General features: G+C 34.7%; 2 protein-coding genes across 2 annotated transcripts; both read right to left on the reverse strand.

The window, feature by feature from the left end:
* Positions 1–6592: 6592 nt before the first annotated feature.
* On the reverse strand, positions 6593–10469 carry LOC128241421 (innexin unc-9-like). The gene is made up of 3 exons (XM_052958341.1): positions 10410–10469; positions 8597–8775; positions 6593–7805 (listed from the first exon to the last, which is right to left on the reverse strand). Coding segments are annotated over exons 1-3 (1308 nt in total). The 5' UTR covers positions 10412–10469; the 3' UTR covers positions 6593–6678.
* Positions 10470–11845: 1376 nt separating this feature from the next.
* Positions 11846–18898, reverse strand: LOC128241431 (innexin unc-9-like). Its single transcript, XM_052958349.1, has 3 exons — positions 18747–18898; positions 17936–18114; positions 11846–16971 (listed from the first exon to the last, which is right to left on the reverse strand). Coding segments are annotated over exons 1-3 (1275 nt in total). The 5' UTR covers positions 18749–18898; the 3' UTR covers positions 11846–15877.
* Positions 18899–19319: the final 421 nt, after the last annotated feature.

Consider the following 19319-nt stretch of genomic DNA (forward strand, 5'->3'; position numbering starts at 1 on the left):
TTAACCAATGTGTGCTTGCACACAAAACCTTAACCAGAATTTCTAAGTCAAATAATAAACGCCTATTATTTGCATTATATTCAATGAAGTGTTATCTTACTTCATTAATTTAGTATAAAAGATAGTTGGGAATACATATCCAAAGTTTCAAAGCAATAACTGATGTATTTACTGAGATAATGACTTAAAGGTGCTAACATGCAAAACCTTAACCAAGCTGTGAAGCTGACGCCAAGGTGAGTAGTATAGCTCTCCTTATTCTTTGATTAGTCTACTTTTACCTTTTGATCTCAAACTGAATAAGAATCATCTACATTTCATGAACAATTTTCTTGAGAAATTTGATGAACCTGGAGTCAGTTGATTGAAACCATGGTAATACTGAAGGTTACTGTGACCTATACCCTTGACTTCAAAATCAACAGCGGCCATCTATATGTCAGAGCCGAATATCCATGTGACATTTGAGGACCATAGATTCAGTGGCTTTTGAGTTTGAAACCAAGGACAGACTTGCAATATCTCCATCACATTACATGTGATGTCCTATGTGTGGCCTTGATCTTGAAGGCATATATGTGACACGTTCTGGAGATTGAACATTTGTGGCACGCTATTATTGATCAATTTGATTCAGAATTTTATGAAGCGGCCATGAAATGTGGACGAATTATGTGCGATCCCCTGGTGAGAACCATTTGAATTAAATTCAACTGTATCATGACTTAGTTATTTTTTACGTAGGATAAATCATCTGTAACATTCACACATTTGAATAATAGAAATATACCGAATTACCAGAAATTGTTACAAATGTTCAGTGAAGATCAACGTTGAGCTGAAAATCTCACCATACCAGCTGTATCATTTGGTTGGACGTATTCATAATGGTCTCATTAAGTGGGAACAAAGTTTAAAAGTCATCATTGGATTACTGAAACAATTGTGACTAATTGCTAATAATTACTGTAGGGAGTAATGTAGCCTTATTAGGATTGTTTCAAGTATTGTTCACTTCAACTCGTACGATATACACTAATGTACCGACTTGCAGAGACTCAAGGGACTTGTCACTGATTTCAAGTTGAAAATATTTTTTTGCAAAATTTGTTTAAATTGAGTAATTGTACATTCTTTATGACCAAACACCCAATGGCTGTGAGATTCTAATTTGAACCCAAGCCTTAAGGTCGTTCAATTTACAATAGCAATACTAAATATTTTCTGAAACTTCTCGGCAAAATAGAGCATTTTCTGTCACATTTTTTATACAAGTGTAGTTATGAACAGAACAGAACATAACAGAACAGAACCATTTATTAGACTTATACAATAGTACGTCATGACTTAACATGTATAGTTATATTTTCATGTCACGTATCTAACATAAAATAAACTGATGAATTATATTATTAAAATGAAAGTCCAAAGCAATAACATGTTGTCTTTGACTTGTTCTCATTGGCCGTGAGAAATAATATCAAAACCACTTTACTAAGTTACTAAGTTCTATTATCAACAATACAAGTCGTATTAAAACTTGAGATGTTTTATCCTTTCACAAGCATTTGGTTCCCTCTTCACATGGTATGAATTCTTTTGATGTCTGACCCTATAAAACATGAACAAGTCCCTTTAGAGTTTACTGAATCAAAGAACGGGTATGATCATTAAAGATGCACTCTTACTCCCAAATAAGATGTACCGCAATTAATACAATTGTTTACATATACTAAAAGGTATAAATAAATGTCATAAACAATGGTTTCAAAAAAAGGAGCAAAAGTTAATGAACATCAACCTATACATTAAATATCAAACATAATGTAGTACCTGTATGAAACTCAAAAATATGAAATAAACAATGAAATATGAAAACATGAAATAATCAATAAATAAATGAGACAATCGATGAAAGCATGAAATAATCTGTGAAAGAATGAATGAATGAATGAAATAGCAATTGAAAATATGAAATAATGAATGAAATATGAAATTGTTTTGATTAACATTTTTCAAAGACAAGATATTAATATCATACATGCCACATTACATACATGAAATCAACACAACCTATAATCACAATACTCATGTACACATTCAAAAACATTACAAAAAAGAACAATATGAAATCAAAACAAAAGAACACAAAACATCCCAGAATATATATTTATAAACTAGTAACAAACAAATTAATATTAACTTAAAACCAACCAAACAATTTTGAACAAACTTAAGTATAATCCATACCCAAATTGGAGAAATATTAAAGCCAACAAGATCTCTTATTACAGTTCAATGCTTTTAACACTGGCCAGTCAAATATTTCAAACACTCAACTTTGTTAATTGGTGTATGTGACTGAAATGATTCAAGCTAAGCACTCATATTATGTTTTAGGTATAAAAAGTGTAATATAATAACTTTAAAGAGTTTGATTTCGGACTTATAATTCAGACTAACCTGTTAAACAGTATTGTCTGTTTTTTTGAAAAATCAAGTTTTAAAGTATGAAAATAAAGTAAATTAAATAAGACAGTAAGCATAATACAATTAAGTATTTTTTGAGAAATTGGGCCCTAGTTACAACAATAAACAGTAAACTTGAAGTTGTTTACAAATTAAACAAAACTTATTTATATGGTTGCTCTCGCTGTCCCTCCTTGAATCTGTCATACACAAACTTACGTAACCTTATGTAATAAACTCTCTTTCAAAGTGTATATTACTATTATCAATGTCTCTTTAATAATCTATGATCCATTAATCTGTACTCAAGTATTTGCTTACACTATTTGAATGGATAATTGCATAAGAATCAAAAAGAAAAAAATATATTTGCTTGTGCATGATTTAAATACCAAACTTAAGAGTGCACTCAATAAAGCAGCATTATTAATATTTACATGACCATTATCTTTTAATAATGGCCTTTAAATGTATTGAACACAAGTGTGTCACAGCATGTGTCAGATGTTTTACGGATTTTCTTTTTTGGGAGAATGCTATTGCATTTTTTTTGCAACAGCCTTTGAAACAAACAAAAAACAGATACACTGATTTAAAACAAGTTTGTCTGAAAAGGAAATCAAGGGGAATATTTTGACAATACTTTAGTCAGTGACTGGATTCAATTAAACACGTGTTTCTGTGTGAGAATCTTGTATAATAAACACATCCTTTCCAAATACTTTTTACAGTATCAAATGAAACAAAGAGTGCCACAGAGCAAACACAACTGCTTGTCTGGTATTTTTAAGTTAAAAAAGGGGGCAAAACTCAATAATGCTTACATTCAGAGTGATGGGCCTTCCTGTATATGCGTGTAAGTGTCTCTGGCAGCGAGTGTACCAGTTTCATTTGAATATCTAGTACCTGGTACATAACAAGCGCTGTCACAGAGACAGCACGCTCGACTATTCCGCCACTTTTCAGTGTAAGGGTTGAAAAGTTTTGGCAAAACATGCATGGATCAGCTGTTAGATTAGATTTCAATGCAATACATGATGTGCTGAGATATTAACATAAATGAGGTTACATGCAAAATTTTAACCAGAATTTTTAAGTGTAATAATAAAGGGCCATTATTTGCAAAATACAGTTATCTAACTTGGTTATTCAATTAGGTTGGGTGGTTGAATACCATTGAATAAAGTCTCAATGCAAAACATCAAGTAGTTGCTGAGATATTATCCTATGTGTGCTAACATGCAAGACCTTAACCAGAATTTCTAAGTCGCATAATAAAGGGGCAAAATTTACATAATATGAAAGATAGAGTTATCTTACTTCATTAAAAAAGAAGGTTAAATGGTTGGGAGCCTGTATGTAAAGTTTCAATGCAATACATGATGTATTCGCCGAGGTATTGACTTAAAAGTGGTAACATGCAAAAACGTAACCAGAATTTCTAAGTCTAATAATAAAGTGCAATTATTTTGCATTAAATGCAAACTAGAGTTATCTAACTTGATTAATTTAGTAGGTTGGATGGTTTAGTACCATTGTATAAAGTCTCAATGCAATACCTCAAGTAGTTGCTGTAATATTAACCTATGTGTGCTTACACACAAAACCTTAACCAGAATTTCTAAGTCGAATAATAAAGGGCAATTATTTGCATTAAATGCAAACTAGAGTTATCTAACTTGGTTGATTAAGTAGGTTGGATGGTTGAGTACCATTGTATCGAGACTAAATGCAATACCTCAAGTAGTTGCTGAGATATTAACCTATGTGTGCTTGCATGCAAAACCTTAACCAGAATTTCTAAGTCAAATAATAAAGGCCTATTATTTGCATTAAATGCAAACTATAGTTATCTAACTTGGTTAATAAGGTAGGTTGGATGGTTGAGTAACATTGTATCAAGTCTCAATGCAATACCTCAAGTAGTTGCTGAGATATTAACCTATGTGTGCTTGCACGCAAAACCTTAATCAGAATTTCTAAGTCAAATAATAAAAGCCTATTATTTGCATAAATGCAAACTAGAGTTATCTAACTTGGTTAATTAAGTAGGTTGGATGGTTGAGTGCCATTGTATAAAGTCCCAATGCAATACCTCAAGTAGTTGCTGAGATATTTACCTATGTGTGCTTGCATGCAAAACCTTAACCAAGGTGTGACGCCGACGCCGACGCTTGGGTGAGTAGTATAGCTCTCCTTATTCTTCGAATAGTCGAGCTAAAAAATTAGCGTATGAAAGTTGAGATTTTTTTGAGAAAGTTTGTCTGAATGCCTTTTTTTACACTTCAAATCATTGCTATTTAATCTGAGACAACGCATGTTTACCCATCTTGCCAGTTATAGAAACTGATAGCAAATCTATATTCTCATAACAAGAAGAAATTAACATTCATGAAAACAAATTGCCTGTTGTGAATAAATAACTAGGTTCAGGCTTAAAAATTATATATACATATGTATCTGTTGGGAAACAAGAAACCATTTTTTGCTACACCCAGTACATGGCTCAATCAATTATAGTGAGTACTTAAGTTGTAGGAACAAACTTTACAAAATGTCACAACTAGTCACAGCTACGTATTAACTATCAAAAGTAGAAGTGAAGTACTCCGGATCAATTTACACAAATTAGGCCCAATTTGGAATCATTTTACCACGTGTATTAGGTTACTCTGTTACTACAAATGAGTAAAACTTCTGTTTATATAAACATATATATCATTCATGTTGTCAACAAACACTACCACTAATGCCTTATTGTTAGAATGGCAACTACAGCATGGATATGTCAGGATTGTGAAATGGTCTTATCAAAGTCATATATATGTATATCTATGAATAATATTATGTTCGTTGGTTGATCTGTGGGGTTGTTACTTAAGCCAAATTTCATATCACTCGAGACCGAGAGTTGAGCGCCATGAAACTTGACGCAAGCAACGAGAAGTGATAAGACTCCCACAGATCAACTGGAAATATATATTGTTTTATTCTGAATCTTTAAACCACAATAACTTGTCTTTAAAATCACATTTCAACTTGACAATCAACTTCCCATTTCTTTTGAGAAGTTCTATTGAGGAAGGTCTTTCTGGTGTCCATATTGTATGATGAAATCTTAAAAGGAAATTGAACAGCCTCAGGTATGAAAAGAATATCAATATTTCACATCAAGAATAAGAATGAATGCAATGATTTAGTATCAGTTTTCATGATCATTTAAGGAGTTGGTATAGATCTAAGAATAACAGCTGTGTTCTAAGTCCCCCCTCCAGACATTTAAGGACTCGGTAATATACAAGTACATTTAAATAACATTTCAAAACATTTCATCCAAAACAATAACATAACTGGCAACTGTAAAATGCTAACATAACACAATGGGGCTCTACAATACATGTGATGGGGGAGAATAAGCCAATAAAACAACAAGTGCCACCTACATAAAGGACAATCTGAAATGTCAACATCCATATCAAAGTCAAGATTTAATCTCTTACATTAAATGTTACAATTCTTTTGTTAGCTGGGGGGGGGGGGGGCGTGAAAGCTCCCCTGCAAATATTATAAATCACAGTAGGGTGCCCTTAAAAGCATTTTCAACAATATCACTGGAAAAACTACCTGAACAATCTAAAAAAAAAAAATTGTTAAGATTTGCCTTTTTTCTTACGTGAAGCATATATAACCCTTAACCCTTAAGATTTAAATGCATTGTTTGGCTTTTGAAAAACATGTGCAGGTCAGGCCTTAACTGCCTTAATGGAGCTATGATCTTCGCATCAAAGGAAAAGTTCACAATTTTTTGAAAAGATAGATTTAACAGTTCATATATCCAACAAATATAGTATAGCTGAGTAACAGGACTTGTCCACATGTCCACATATAACCATTTATAAAGCGTTTGGATGGTTTCAAATTGATTTTTTACCCCCACACCCTTACATCCAGGCTTCTACAATACCTCAACTTTAATACAACAACAACAGAATGTCTTTCACTTATAGACATTTTGTTAATACAAGTTAGCAGTCAACACTATGAATACAATGCATGAACACATTTACATGTAGAAATTGTTCCAAAGTTGAATGTACAGTATAACAAACAAATGTTTCAGGGTCTAAAGTTGAATTTCATCACCGCTTAAAGGCACTGGCAAAAAGTCACAAGTTCACACCTTTGCTGCTGTCTGACCTTAGGTTTTTTCTAAACTTGACTCATGGTTTTTGTGTTGGTAATGCCTTTATGGATATTATTATTACTCTCATTAATCATAGAATGGTAAAACCCGGTTTCCTCGTCACTTCTAAACCCGGGTTCATCATCACTTCTTAAATCTGATATATTTCGATTATCAAATGGCTTGTTTTTATACATAGTCCATAAAATCTTGATCAACCCTAATAAAATAAATTCTGTTGAATTTTTACCAACCATGCGAAGTAGGAAACAACCGTCATCACGTAGATAAACATTCGCAAATCGTCGTGACAGTTTCTTGTCGAATCCAGTTTGAATCAGATTTGAAATTTCCAGATACTTTTTCACAAACATCTCTCTTCTATGAGCAAATAACAAATAAAACAGCCATGTTGCTAAATTATAGAAGGATAAAATGGCCACCAAAAATAACCAAAACCATATGACTGCAAAAATTTTCTCATTAAATAAGTTTATAGGTAACACACACTGAGCAGTGAATGGCTGTACATTCTGTAGTTGACGAATTTTGAAATTGCACAACGTGTAACGCGGAAATCGTGGTGTTTCCTTCCATTCCCCATGGTCGTGAAAATGTTCAAGAATCTCAAAACCGTATCTTCCGAAATCCATTCCAAGAAATGCGTCCAGGAAATAAAACTGCAGCACACAATTGAGGCAATACAGCATCTTCGTAAATAGATAGAACCCACATAGGTAACATCCCTCACGTTTAGCGCAGCACCAAACAAACACGTTCGAAATTCTAGAACGCACTTTAACCACTATATTCCTATGATAATTTCGGTTCTCCCGTAACCAACAGTCAATATGGCGTGCGATCATCCGCAAACTTTCGTCCCGGTCTTCAGGCTTTCCATTCAGATGAATTTTATCAGTTATCTCACAAAGTTTTGCAAGGTTAATGCCTGATTTAGTGTTCATCAGATGCCAAATGATGTTTGGAACTTTGAAACAGAACGCCATGAATAGTAATATGATGGGAACCCACTGGTAATAGTTGATTTCAGCCTGCTGATGTAGGGTGTTGTCTTTTGGGATGGGCGTGTCTATTGGGATGTAGTATGTGTTGGAAATCCAGCAGTAGTATCTAATGTACGTCCCGTATGGCCCTGGAACAAGACAATGCAATATATATAGCCCGGAATTGACTTAACTGGGTTTTCCCATGCCGGTACAAATAAAAGGTGAATATCGAGCTATTGAAATTCATGTAACAGTCCAATGACTCTATTGTCTCCGAAGTAACGTGTGTATATAACAACGGTTTAATTTTGTTTGTACCGGAGGATTAGGCTGGGAAAACCCGAATAACTATAATTCCGGGCTTAAACTATTTTAACAACATATATGACATTCTTGTCCATTGAAAAAGTACTTGAACTTATTTGTGTACAATTTATGATGCTGAAATGTTTATCTCACTTTAAAGCGAATAGGGCCAGGACCCTTAGAATGGTGAAAATAATTGTGACTTTACCATAGTATATTTTAAACAAGGTAACTAAGCAAAGCTCCCTATTATATAAGATCCTGTGTATGAAGAATGTTTTAAAGGAATAAGACTGCATTTAAACACGTCTGTAATAGTCCATAAGAGTTGGGGCCATTACCTTAAGGTTTGTGAATTTGGGGTTCAACAATGGAAAAAATGACACTTGCTGGGTTTGTAAATGCGATTTGCAAGTGTAACCAGGTATTGAATACATAGTGGCACATAGTGGCACTCATTCTGTCACAGGATTGAGTATTGAGCTAACTTCTAAATCAAAGTGGAAAAGTGTCCACCTGCATAACCAGGGGTTGCAGGTTCAACCCCTACCAGATGAACAAAACAAATTTGTGTAGATTGTCACACAAATTATTTCAATAGCTTGAATGAGCACATCTTAGTAGAACTCACCCATGTACTCTGCTGGACTCCAGCAATGTATCGGATCACCAACGTATTGTGCCGAACTCACAACCACTGCAAACACAAGCAGAAGGCACACGGTCCATAAATGATTGGCTCGGTCGATCCAGTCATCGTCTGTGGAGCCTGTCAGCCTGTTCCAGCCTATACCTCCTAGTATGGAAATCCTACAAAATACAAATGCTACAATATTTGCAGTGCTGGTGGATGCAAAAAGCCTTTCAGTTGTATGTACATCAATGTAGAGGCATATATGTATAATGTAACTAAACAAGCATAAAATATTTCAAAAACTAAAGCAAGAGTCATATGGGCTGTGTTAGACATATATATGCGAATCATCACTGGTTATAGTCTTGTACAAAGTTAAGAGAATGTCTTGAACCTAACCCAGAATAGTGGTAATTTCAGGATACCTCACTAGCGAGTTAAATGGGGGAGGGAATGAGAAAATGCACCATTTAGATTAAAATTAGCCAAACGTTTCTGCCAACCCACTTACCAAGTGTAGAGCATACACTTTAGATCCCTAGAATGGGGGCCTTCTTCGATGTCAAATCCTGGAACCACTCATGTTTTCCTAACATTTTAAGGAACAAGATCAGCCAAAATTGAATGTTTTCTAACAGGTCAATAATTGATTGAGAGGCCACAGGACTAATATATATTATGTTTATCCAAATGTTCAACTGGATGATATATATGGGATCACTAGCACATTCTGGGACCCCTCCCCCCCTCAACCTAAAATAAAAATCATCCAAGTTAACTTTTTGTTTCAATATAGGAGAAAAGAGTAGTAAAACACGCCCAAAATGCACCATTTCAGACTGTGACTTGTAAACTTTTCTTGAGGGAGTACCCTCAAACCATCCTGCCAACACTTTTAAGTTACTTTATTTAATTGCTATATATATAAATGCATCCAAATATAGAAGTTGCCCCTGTGGGCAAATGTTTCCATTGTTGGTCAAATAAAACTGAGACTCCCAGTATAAAAGCAGCAAAGAATGAGCTTCACATAAGATATGATCTGTAAAGCATGACAAAAATCATCACATTCATGGAAATAATGCACCAATCAATTGGAACCATGGCCCCCCAGGTCCGGGGGTATACCGGGGATAGCCAGGAAAATGGGTCGTGCTTTTACGTTCCAGGTTGCCCCGCAGTGCCGAATGAATGTGGTGGTTTTGTCTTCGCATCAAAAATAGCCGGGAATGGGCCTAACCTAGGGTCCCTGAGCTGGGAGGGCATTTGGCAGGGATTTTACCAGCAGTGTGTTCACCCAGGTCAGGGATTTTACCTGGGATTGGCTAGACCGAAAGTCTAAGTCCCCGCTAGTCCCCGGACCTTGGGGTGGGGGGGGGGTGCGTGGCTACAATTGACTGACCAGTGCATAATATTTATTGACATATAAATATTGTATAAATATTTACGTACTTGAAATTAAAATTGACTTGACATGATTAAGTTTTTACAATAAGCTTAATCCATGACCTAGTTATTGTAATAACACAAAAAATTGACTTCTTCACATTTTTATATTAAATGATTAATTTGTGGATGGACAGATGAACAAAGTCTTCAAATTGTTCAATCATTATAAAAACACATGAATAGTCGATAATCACATTTTATTTACAAACTTCCGAGTCAATGTGATTGGACGGGCTGTTCTAGGAACTGTCAGCGCAATGTTTACATTGTCTATTTTGACCTTGATGCATCTATCCGATAAAAGTAGAATAAATGGAATTTAAATCATCTCGATAAACTGATAAAACTTTCAGTCACTCACATTTCCTGTGTCTACTTCCGTTAGTACCTTCGTAATTGCGCGGGTAACTGCACGTTATTTTAAATTAGACGAGTCGCATCACAGACGCATCGTCCCAACCTATTGCGGTTTTGATTTTTTTTTCAGAAAGTGTACATGTCGGCCTAATATCTTATGGCATAGGTGTAACTAATATAAATTTGTTAATTTACATACGACGCAAGCATTTAGTATTATTTTAGAAACACATATGATAATCTACTTCCATACTAAATCAATTGAAGGAGGCACTAGCGGGATAAATTGGGGGGGGGGGGGAGGTAGTGCACCCGGCACCCGCACCCATATAATCTTTTTAATTTCTTTTCCAAAAACGCTAAAAAAGAGAAATAAAATACGCTCAAAATGCACCATTTTAGACTTAATTTTGTTTAAAAGATAATTGAAGCGTATTTCAGAAAGCAATCGATCACCAATAAGAACATATCAATATTCACATTCACAAATATACATAAGTTGTATGTAAATTATAAATCATTGTCCGTAATGACCTCAAATATGGCATGTTATAGATTTTGTTCTAAAACAAACTGTGAGTAATGTATAGTTCATGGTTCGTAATGTCCCGAAATACGGCACATTTTAAAGTAAAAACAAACTGTGAGTTAAATTATATATCATTGTCTGCAAATATGGTATGTTATAAAGTCAAAACAAACTATGAGTACAATTATATATCATGGTCCGTAATGTCCCTAAATATAAGTCATGGTCTGTAAGTTTCTCAAGATGATCCGTAATGTCCCTAAATATAATCCGTTATGTGCCCAAATCTGGTCCGTTATGTCTGGTCCGTAATGTCCTTGGTCCGTAATGTCCCTGATCCTTGAAGAGTACCCACGACCCCGTGCTTACATTTTAAACCATACAAATTTCGGTTTAGAGGAAGGGGTGCATGTCCAAGTTTTGTGCCCATAGGTTATGCCCCCTCTTACGTCAATTCCTGAATTCGCCCCTGGGAGGGGCGTTTCCTACCATATGCAATGTGCATATATATAAATGAACCATTTTAAGATTTCCATATATCCTCTTCTACGTCTTCTTCCTCCTCCTTGTCGTAGTCATCATCATCATCATCATCATCATCATCATCATCATCATCTCATCATCATCATCATCATCATCATCATCATCATCATCATCATCATCATCATCATCATCATCATCATCATCATCATCATCATCATCACCACCACCACCCCCACCAACCCCACCACCATCATCATCATCATCATCATCATCATCATCATCATCATCATCATCATCATCATCATCATCATCATCATCAACTTCTACTACCACCACCACCAACAACAACACCATCAGCAGCATGCCATGATTAAATGATGGAAATCAAGAGACGTCATTGGGTATCACTGAATGGAAGAAACAATGACTTAGTTTTAGCATAGTTTATTTTACATCATATGATTATGAAATACAAAAAAAAAACAGTTAAAGAGACAATTCACCATTATAACAGTGGTCGCAACATGAAACACTTTCCCGCTAGCTACTGACTAAGAGAAACATGACTTATACCAATAATACTCTTAAATAAACATGTATACATGCATGGAGCTAACACAGTTATCATTAAATCATGAATAAAATTCTTGGCACAAATGTTTGAGATCTTAATAAATGTATATTTTGTTGACATTATATCGTTTGTTAGTACACAGAAATATTTTAATACACACTCGTTTATGAGATTTCAACTATAGTTTCATATTCAGGATATTAAAAGACTAAGGGACATTGTACAGTTACAGATGACATGTCGATTTCTGAATATTCCGTATAGAAGCTAGTAAAGTGTGTGTTTATCATAGTGCCACACCTCCCAAGAAAGGACCAGTCCACTGACACCTTTAAGCATAAGAACATGTTCTAAATAAATCACGGATCTCTCGGTCTGAAAAAAAAATGTATAACGCTGGTTCTCAATATACAAGGAAATCTTAAGGCACTTTAAAAACTTATATTCAACTGTTCGCTTATGTTTGTTCTTGTTATTGCTGTTTGTTAGAACTGCATGTATATGTATATTTTTGCCATCAGATATTTCTGAAGTTTCCATACCCGAAAGTATCTTAAAGTTCTTAAGAAAATCATGTATTTGACCTGTAATGTCGTAATTCATTGCCTGACTTTAACAAGGGATATTCATTTTATAAATGGTTATTACAACCTTTGGCCTAGAAGCTTATTCATCAATAGATGTTCTTTGATTGTCTGGGTTTTAAAGAAGTTTTAATAATTTTCTTTCAGGTTAAAAAAGTAATATCAAAGGTAAATAAAGCTACATAATGGTTTTACAATATCACATAAGTTGACATTTATTCTTACAAATAGTTGAAGCAATTTTTTCTAAACATGTTTAAATCTCCACGTTTAAAAATTGTTATATATAAAAAGCGTACAAATTTATGTAATGCTTTGGAATTAATTACAACGCATTTCTTTGCATGTAGATCTTATGACTAAACAAATCTTTATATGCAAAATGCTGCTGAAATTAATTAAGGTTTACACAGACCTTAGTACTATCATTTACAAACAGATACAAAGTCTAGACGAACAGCATTCATTAGGTTGTAACGAAAACCTCAGTCAAAATGAAGTAAAACAAAAGAAGTGAAACAGAAACCCCAGAGAAGCACAAAGCCACAAAACGGTTAAGATCTGAATCAAGATGTTTGTACACGAATATAGTATTGGTTATCACGAACAATCATATGGTGGGCTTAGGGCAAGGCTGAAGAAGCGCCTTCTGTTTCTATATTGAGCTACACCCGTCTTGCACTAAGCCCGCGATATATCGTACCATTCCGAACATGGCCATTTTCAGAAATTTGTGAGAGTTGACGACGTTGTTAACGTCAAGGTTGTTAACGTTTAAATATTTACTACTCTGACACATTCATGGACACTCTTATGATCTGCAGTATTTCTGATAGGATTATAGATATCTGTCTTAGCTCTACTTGTTCTATTGAAATATAAGAACACACCAAAATAGTTTATCTGCAAAAGTTAACAACTATGTCGTTAATCACATTGTTAACTTTAACAAAGTTCTGAACAAGCCGCCTTAGGTTTCTGCTCAATATGAACATCAAACAAAACAACGTGTAAAACATATTCAGCCAAAGTAACACTGTTTTAAGATCCTCGCATAACATATTACATATACATGAAACATATAAACATGTATTATTATATAAGACGGAAAAAAACCCTCCAGATATCTTGAGTCCATCCAAAACAAAATAAGCTAATGTCTAAAAACTGATGTATAATGTTGTATTAATTTCATAAAGAACATTTTTAGAATGTTTACAACCATCCAAATAAAATATAAAGTGCATGATACGTATACAAAATGATTTCGAAATGAAACCTGAGTCATGGACTCCTATACTGTGGGAAAATCTAGAAAATTCGTTAAACATTATAACTGCGCATATCAGGGAGCTCGCTTGTTCCCTTGCTCCCGGCGTCTGACTCATTCAATTTTGAAGACAGTGAACATCTGTTGTTTTCACAAACTGTTTCCAGGAGCTCCCTGGAGCGTATAGTTGAGATAGAATCAAACTATCAGAGGACAGGACATACACAATTACTACAAGGAAATGTTGTTGTATTTTTTGTTAAACATGTCAAATTACCATTTACAACTACAAAAGTATATCTAACAGAGGGCCGATTGTTCAGAATAGGGTTTTTTAAAAGATAATAATGTGATTAACGATACCAATGTTGAATTTTGTAAGGTGAATTCTTGTCTGAAGATTTCATATATTTAAATAAAACATGTACATCTGTTAACAATTGTCTCAAATCTTATACAAAGTTCTGGACAATCGGTCCAGTGTTGTGAACTTATACAAAGTTCTGGACTATCGGCCTAATGCTGTTAACTTTAACAAAGTTCTGGACTATCGGCCCAATGTTGTTAACTTTAACAAAGTTCTGGACTATCGGCCCTATGTTGTTAACTTTAACAAATTTCTGGACTATCGGCCCAATGTTGTTAACTTTAACAAAGTAATGGACAATCAGCCCTATGTTGATAACTTTAACGAAGTTCTGGACTATCGGCCCTATGTTGATAACTTTAACGAAGTTCTGGACTATCGGCCCTATGTTGTTAACTTTAACAAAGTAATGGACAATCGGCCCAGTGTTGTTAACTTTAATAAAGTAATGGACAATCTGCCCAATGTTGTTAACTTTAACAAAGTAAAGGACAATCAGCCCAGTGTTGTTAACTTTAACAAATTAATGGACAATCGGCCCAGTGTTGTTAACTTTAACAAAATAACGGACAATCGGCCCAATGTTGTTAACTTTAACAAAGTAATGGACAATCAGCCCTATGTTGATAACTTTAACAAAGTTCTGGACAATCGGCCCAGTGTTGTTAACTTTAACAAAGTAATGGACAATCGGCCAAATGTTGTTAACTTTAACAAAGTTCTGGGCAATCGGCCACGAAATTATAAAATGAATTATAACCTTATCAAATGAGGATGGAAGAATTTTCTAAAAGGCACACAACAGTTTTGAGCATTGTTTCCTTACCGCCTAACAACACCGTATGAGACACAAATGGTATGTATCGTATGTAAAGAAACATTATATCATACAATTACTTTTCGAAAAGGCATGTTGTGTAAACTATGTTTTTACAAATGTAATGCTAAAAATCTGTCGAACAGATCAAATGCAATTCAAATATCTGCACAGAATAAGTATACCATGTAAAATAATTTGAAATGCTGTTCGCAACTAAGCTTATAATGCCATGAGGACCAAATCATTAACAGCACAATAATGGCTATGTATTATGGGCAGAATTCAACATTAAAAATACTGTCAAAGTATACAATTGTTGTTTTATGCCGAAAAACTCATTTTTCTTAATGAGTCAGTTCGTTAGTAACGCTTTTTGCCACACAACTTTCACACAATTTTCGAACGTAAATATTAGAAACTGCGATCTGATATTTTGTTACCAGTCTTTTACCACTGGGTTCCAGATATTTACGCAAAAAATCGTTCATTCAAAGACAAAAAATATATAAAAAAGTTGTCAAAACGTTCAATCTGTGAGAGTACAGCTTAAATAGTTCCATTAAACTATCTAGAACCCCCGCGAAAATATGTGGATATGAGGACTCTAACTATGTTATGTTGTGAATTATGAACCTTAGAATGATTCATAAATGTCCTTCTTGTTTTGAGATGTGAAATAATTTGTTTGGCCTAAATACTTACACTACAATGCATACGATCTCACGATGTATATGACAAGCTATGACAAGAACACAGGTTGGTTTGGCAACTGGTCCCAGATCTACTACTGGTCCCTTCAGTGTAAACAGTTTGTCAAAAATCTGTTTACATCTGTTTCAATATTTTCATACATCTGTCATAGTTTTCACTACTCCATTTTCTTCTAACGGAGACTTTTCGGACTTTTCGTGATTGTTTGGAGTAGATTCTTCTTCAACGCCGTATTCTGGTGCTTTCTTGTTATTAAACGGTCGCGTCTTGAACATAATCCACAAAACCTTCATCAAATCTGCGAGAACTATGTCTGTCGAGTTTTTACCGACCATTCTCAGTAAAAAGCAACCATCATCACGTAGATAATCATTTGCAAAACGGCGAGACAGCTTCTTGTCAAATCCAGTATTAATTTCACCCGAGATGCGTAAATACTTCCTCACAAACATTTCCTTGTTATGCGTAAACAGTAAATAGCACAACCACGAAGCTAAATTGTAAAACGACAAAACAGCAACGATAAACAACCAAAACCAGATGGCAGCAAAAATTTTCTCATTAAACAGGTTGATGGGAAGCACACATTGAACTGTAAACTGTTGAACATTTTGTAATTGACGAATCTTAAAGTCACATAAGGTTACTCGCGGGAACCGTGGTGTTTCCTTCCATTCCCCAAACTCTTGAAAATACCGGATCAGCTCGAACCCATATCCTCCAAAATTCATCCCAAGAAATGCATCAAGAAGGTAGAATTGCAGCACACAGTTAACACAATACAAAATCTTCGTGAACAAATAAAACCCTGTGAGATAATAGCCATCTCTCTTTGCAAAACACCATATAAACAAATTGGAGACCTTGGAGCGCATCCTTACCAAGAAATTCCTATGGTAGTTTCTGTTTTCGCGCAACCATCGGTCCAAGTGTTTCGCTATTTGTTTTACACTTTCTATTCTCTCTTCCGGTTTTCCGATGTGGATGCCATCCGTAAGTTCACAAATCTTACCAAGGTTTATCCCGGATTTAGTGTTTAATAGATGCCAAATGACATTTGGCGTTTTGAAATTAAAGGCCATGAAGACGAGGATGAGCGGGACCCATTGGTAATAGTTGATTTCGGCCTTCTGATGTGTGGCGATGTCCTTTGGAATTGCACTGTCCATCGGGATGTAAAAGGTGTTGGAGATCCAACAATAGTTCTTTGTGTATGCAACAAACGTCCCTGAAAGGAGAAAATATCTGTCACTGTAAATAACCCTCCATCGATGTTCAACTGTTCATTCATTCCATACCAAATGTATGCAAGTTATATGCTTTTGAACAAACTGTTGTTAAGAAAATTCATCTCAAGGGGAGATAACTCTGCAACAATGTGACCAATAAAAGACAATGTCATATTTATTGTTTTTCAAAGTTTCAGTTGATTCCGTTCAACAGCTTGTTTTCCTGTAATTGCTTGCACAAATTTGTTGTTAAAAAAAACTAAACAAAGGGAGATAACTTTGCAGCAAAGTGCCCCAGAGTTATAATTCTCGCACGTCCATATCTTCATATTGCCAAATATCTATGGTTTAAATTTCAATCAATTCGTTTAAGTACTTTCAATCAGTCTATTGTTATATACATTCCACGTAGTCAAAGCTTGAAAATTGATATGATACATGAATCAATGTTTTGATATCTATCAACAAACTATGTAAGTGCCGTGTTGTTTTTAAAACATGAATGAGACGATAAGTAACATAAGTAAAATTAACTCGGTAATACAATTAAAGGAATGACAATTATCAATACTGTGTATAAATGATATATCATACGCATATCAGAACAAAATGTAATAACACTTTCATGTGAATACTGTAGCGAACGACTCCTCAATACTTTGTAGTAATTTACTCTTAAAGGTCGAGATTATGGAATGCTTTATTCAGTAAGATTGCAACATGATTTGCATACATTTCACTGTAGATGGACGCTAGCACTTAACTGGCTAACTTCTTGATTCTATTTTTTTTAATAATTTGGTCCAACGCAAATACCAATTCTAGAGTATAAATAGCATCGACGTTGCTTTCTTTTCTACAACAAACATTTCCACGCCTTTCGTCTTCTTACCCACCAATACAAACAGAACATTAAAAATAAAAAGAAATAAAAAGAAGGGTCAGACATATGGCGAACATTACCTGTGAACTCCGCCGGACACCAACAATGTATTGGATCGCCCACATACTGTCCAGAGCTGACCACCACCGCAAAGAGGAGGAGCAGACACACTGTCCATAGATGGTTGGCCCTGTCTATCCAGTCATCATCCGTGGAACCTGTCAACGTCTTCCAGCTGATGCCCCCGAGTATTGAAATCCTTTAAATGATAGATAATTTCATCTAAATATGACAACGGCTTGTATATAGGTTTTCATGATTATTTAATGGTGTGCTTTTAATATCAATCCTACTCCAGGTATATGGTACATGTTTTGGATAATTTATTATTTTTATTATTCGACACTTACTTGCTTATGATTTTATTTGTTTATTTTGACGGCGAACTTCATTTTTGACGTCATTGCCTTAAGTCATTTTAATACAAAGCTCTTTGGTGGAAAATATTATTAATAATTCATCATATTATTTAAATTAAACTATATAATATTGATTCGGAACTGTACACAAACAATGAATGTGTGTATCTTAATTATATTTTTATAACGTTTTAATGGGATGTATGTCTGGTAAGTCAAAACGCAACTTTTTACATCTCACACGCACTTCTCCCGGTCTATATAAACCGAAGGCAAATAAATCAAAATCGTTTCCATTGATGGAAAGGAACTACGTGTCTTTTTCCAAAGATTTTAGTTCATTGACCTGTTAAGGTTTCTTTCTCTTTAAAGATTTAAGCAAAAATAAATAAGTTATTGTGTCTTCACCACGATAGAAAAAATAAAGAGCTCTAACTTTCATAGCAGATGCCATTTGGAAAAAGATACTTACATTGTGTAGACGCGTTACAAACACTAGTTTAAACTCCGCACTTGAACTCCTTACAACATACGACCCCTTTTCTTTTATTCATATCCCTTCCCTAAAATTCCCCCGATATCCAAGTTTCTTTGTGTACTGTCAGACACATGAATGAAACCCGATAGCGGCTGATCGAGGCTTGTAATTGAGCGGGTAATTGCCGACCTTTTATTGGCTGGTTAACCAAGGGGCCCGCGATCAATACTCCATGACCAACTCTCCGATAAATTATGAAGAGTTGTCTTTCTTATTTTTGGTATACAGTGTTTAAAAAAACGGAGACTATACAACTAATTAGAGATAGCCGGTGGCATGGGTGGATATATCTGTGAGATGTCCTCTTTAAAAAACAAAACAACAACTTCCGAGTGCGAAAATCAATGTATGATAAAAGAACCTCAATCAATACGTTCATATTACCTTAAGACTTGACAGAATAACAATGCCATGCAATGACTATATTTTGTTTACTCCATCAATTCCTGTTTCAAGAAATGTTTTGGTATATAACTTGTGTGACTAAACTACGCTACTCCTTAACGA

The sequence above is a fragment of the Mya arenaria genome, chromosome 7, assembly GCF_026914265.1.
Source record: "Mya arenaria isolate MELC-2E11 chromosome 7, ASM2691426v1".
NCBI classification, from domain to species: Eukaryota; Metazoa; Mollusca; class Bivalvia; order Myida; family Myidae; genus Mya; species Mya arenaria.

Bases quoted from the DNA above. Each gene is read 5' to 3' on its own strand.
- LOC128241421 (XM_052958341.1), bottom strand. The intron at 7,806-8,596 runs GTGAGTTCTACT...GTCTTGTTCCAG, and splicing joins GAGTCCAGCAGAGTACATGG to GGCCATACGGGACGTACATT.
- LOC128241431 (XM_052958349.1), bottom strand. The intron at 16,972-17,935 runs GTAATGTTCGCC...TTCTCCTTTCAG, and splicing joins GTGTCCGGCGGAGTTCACAG to GGACGTTTGTTGCATACACA.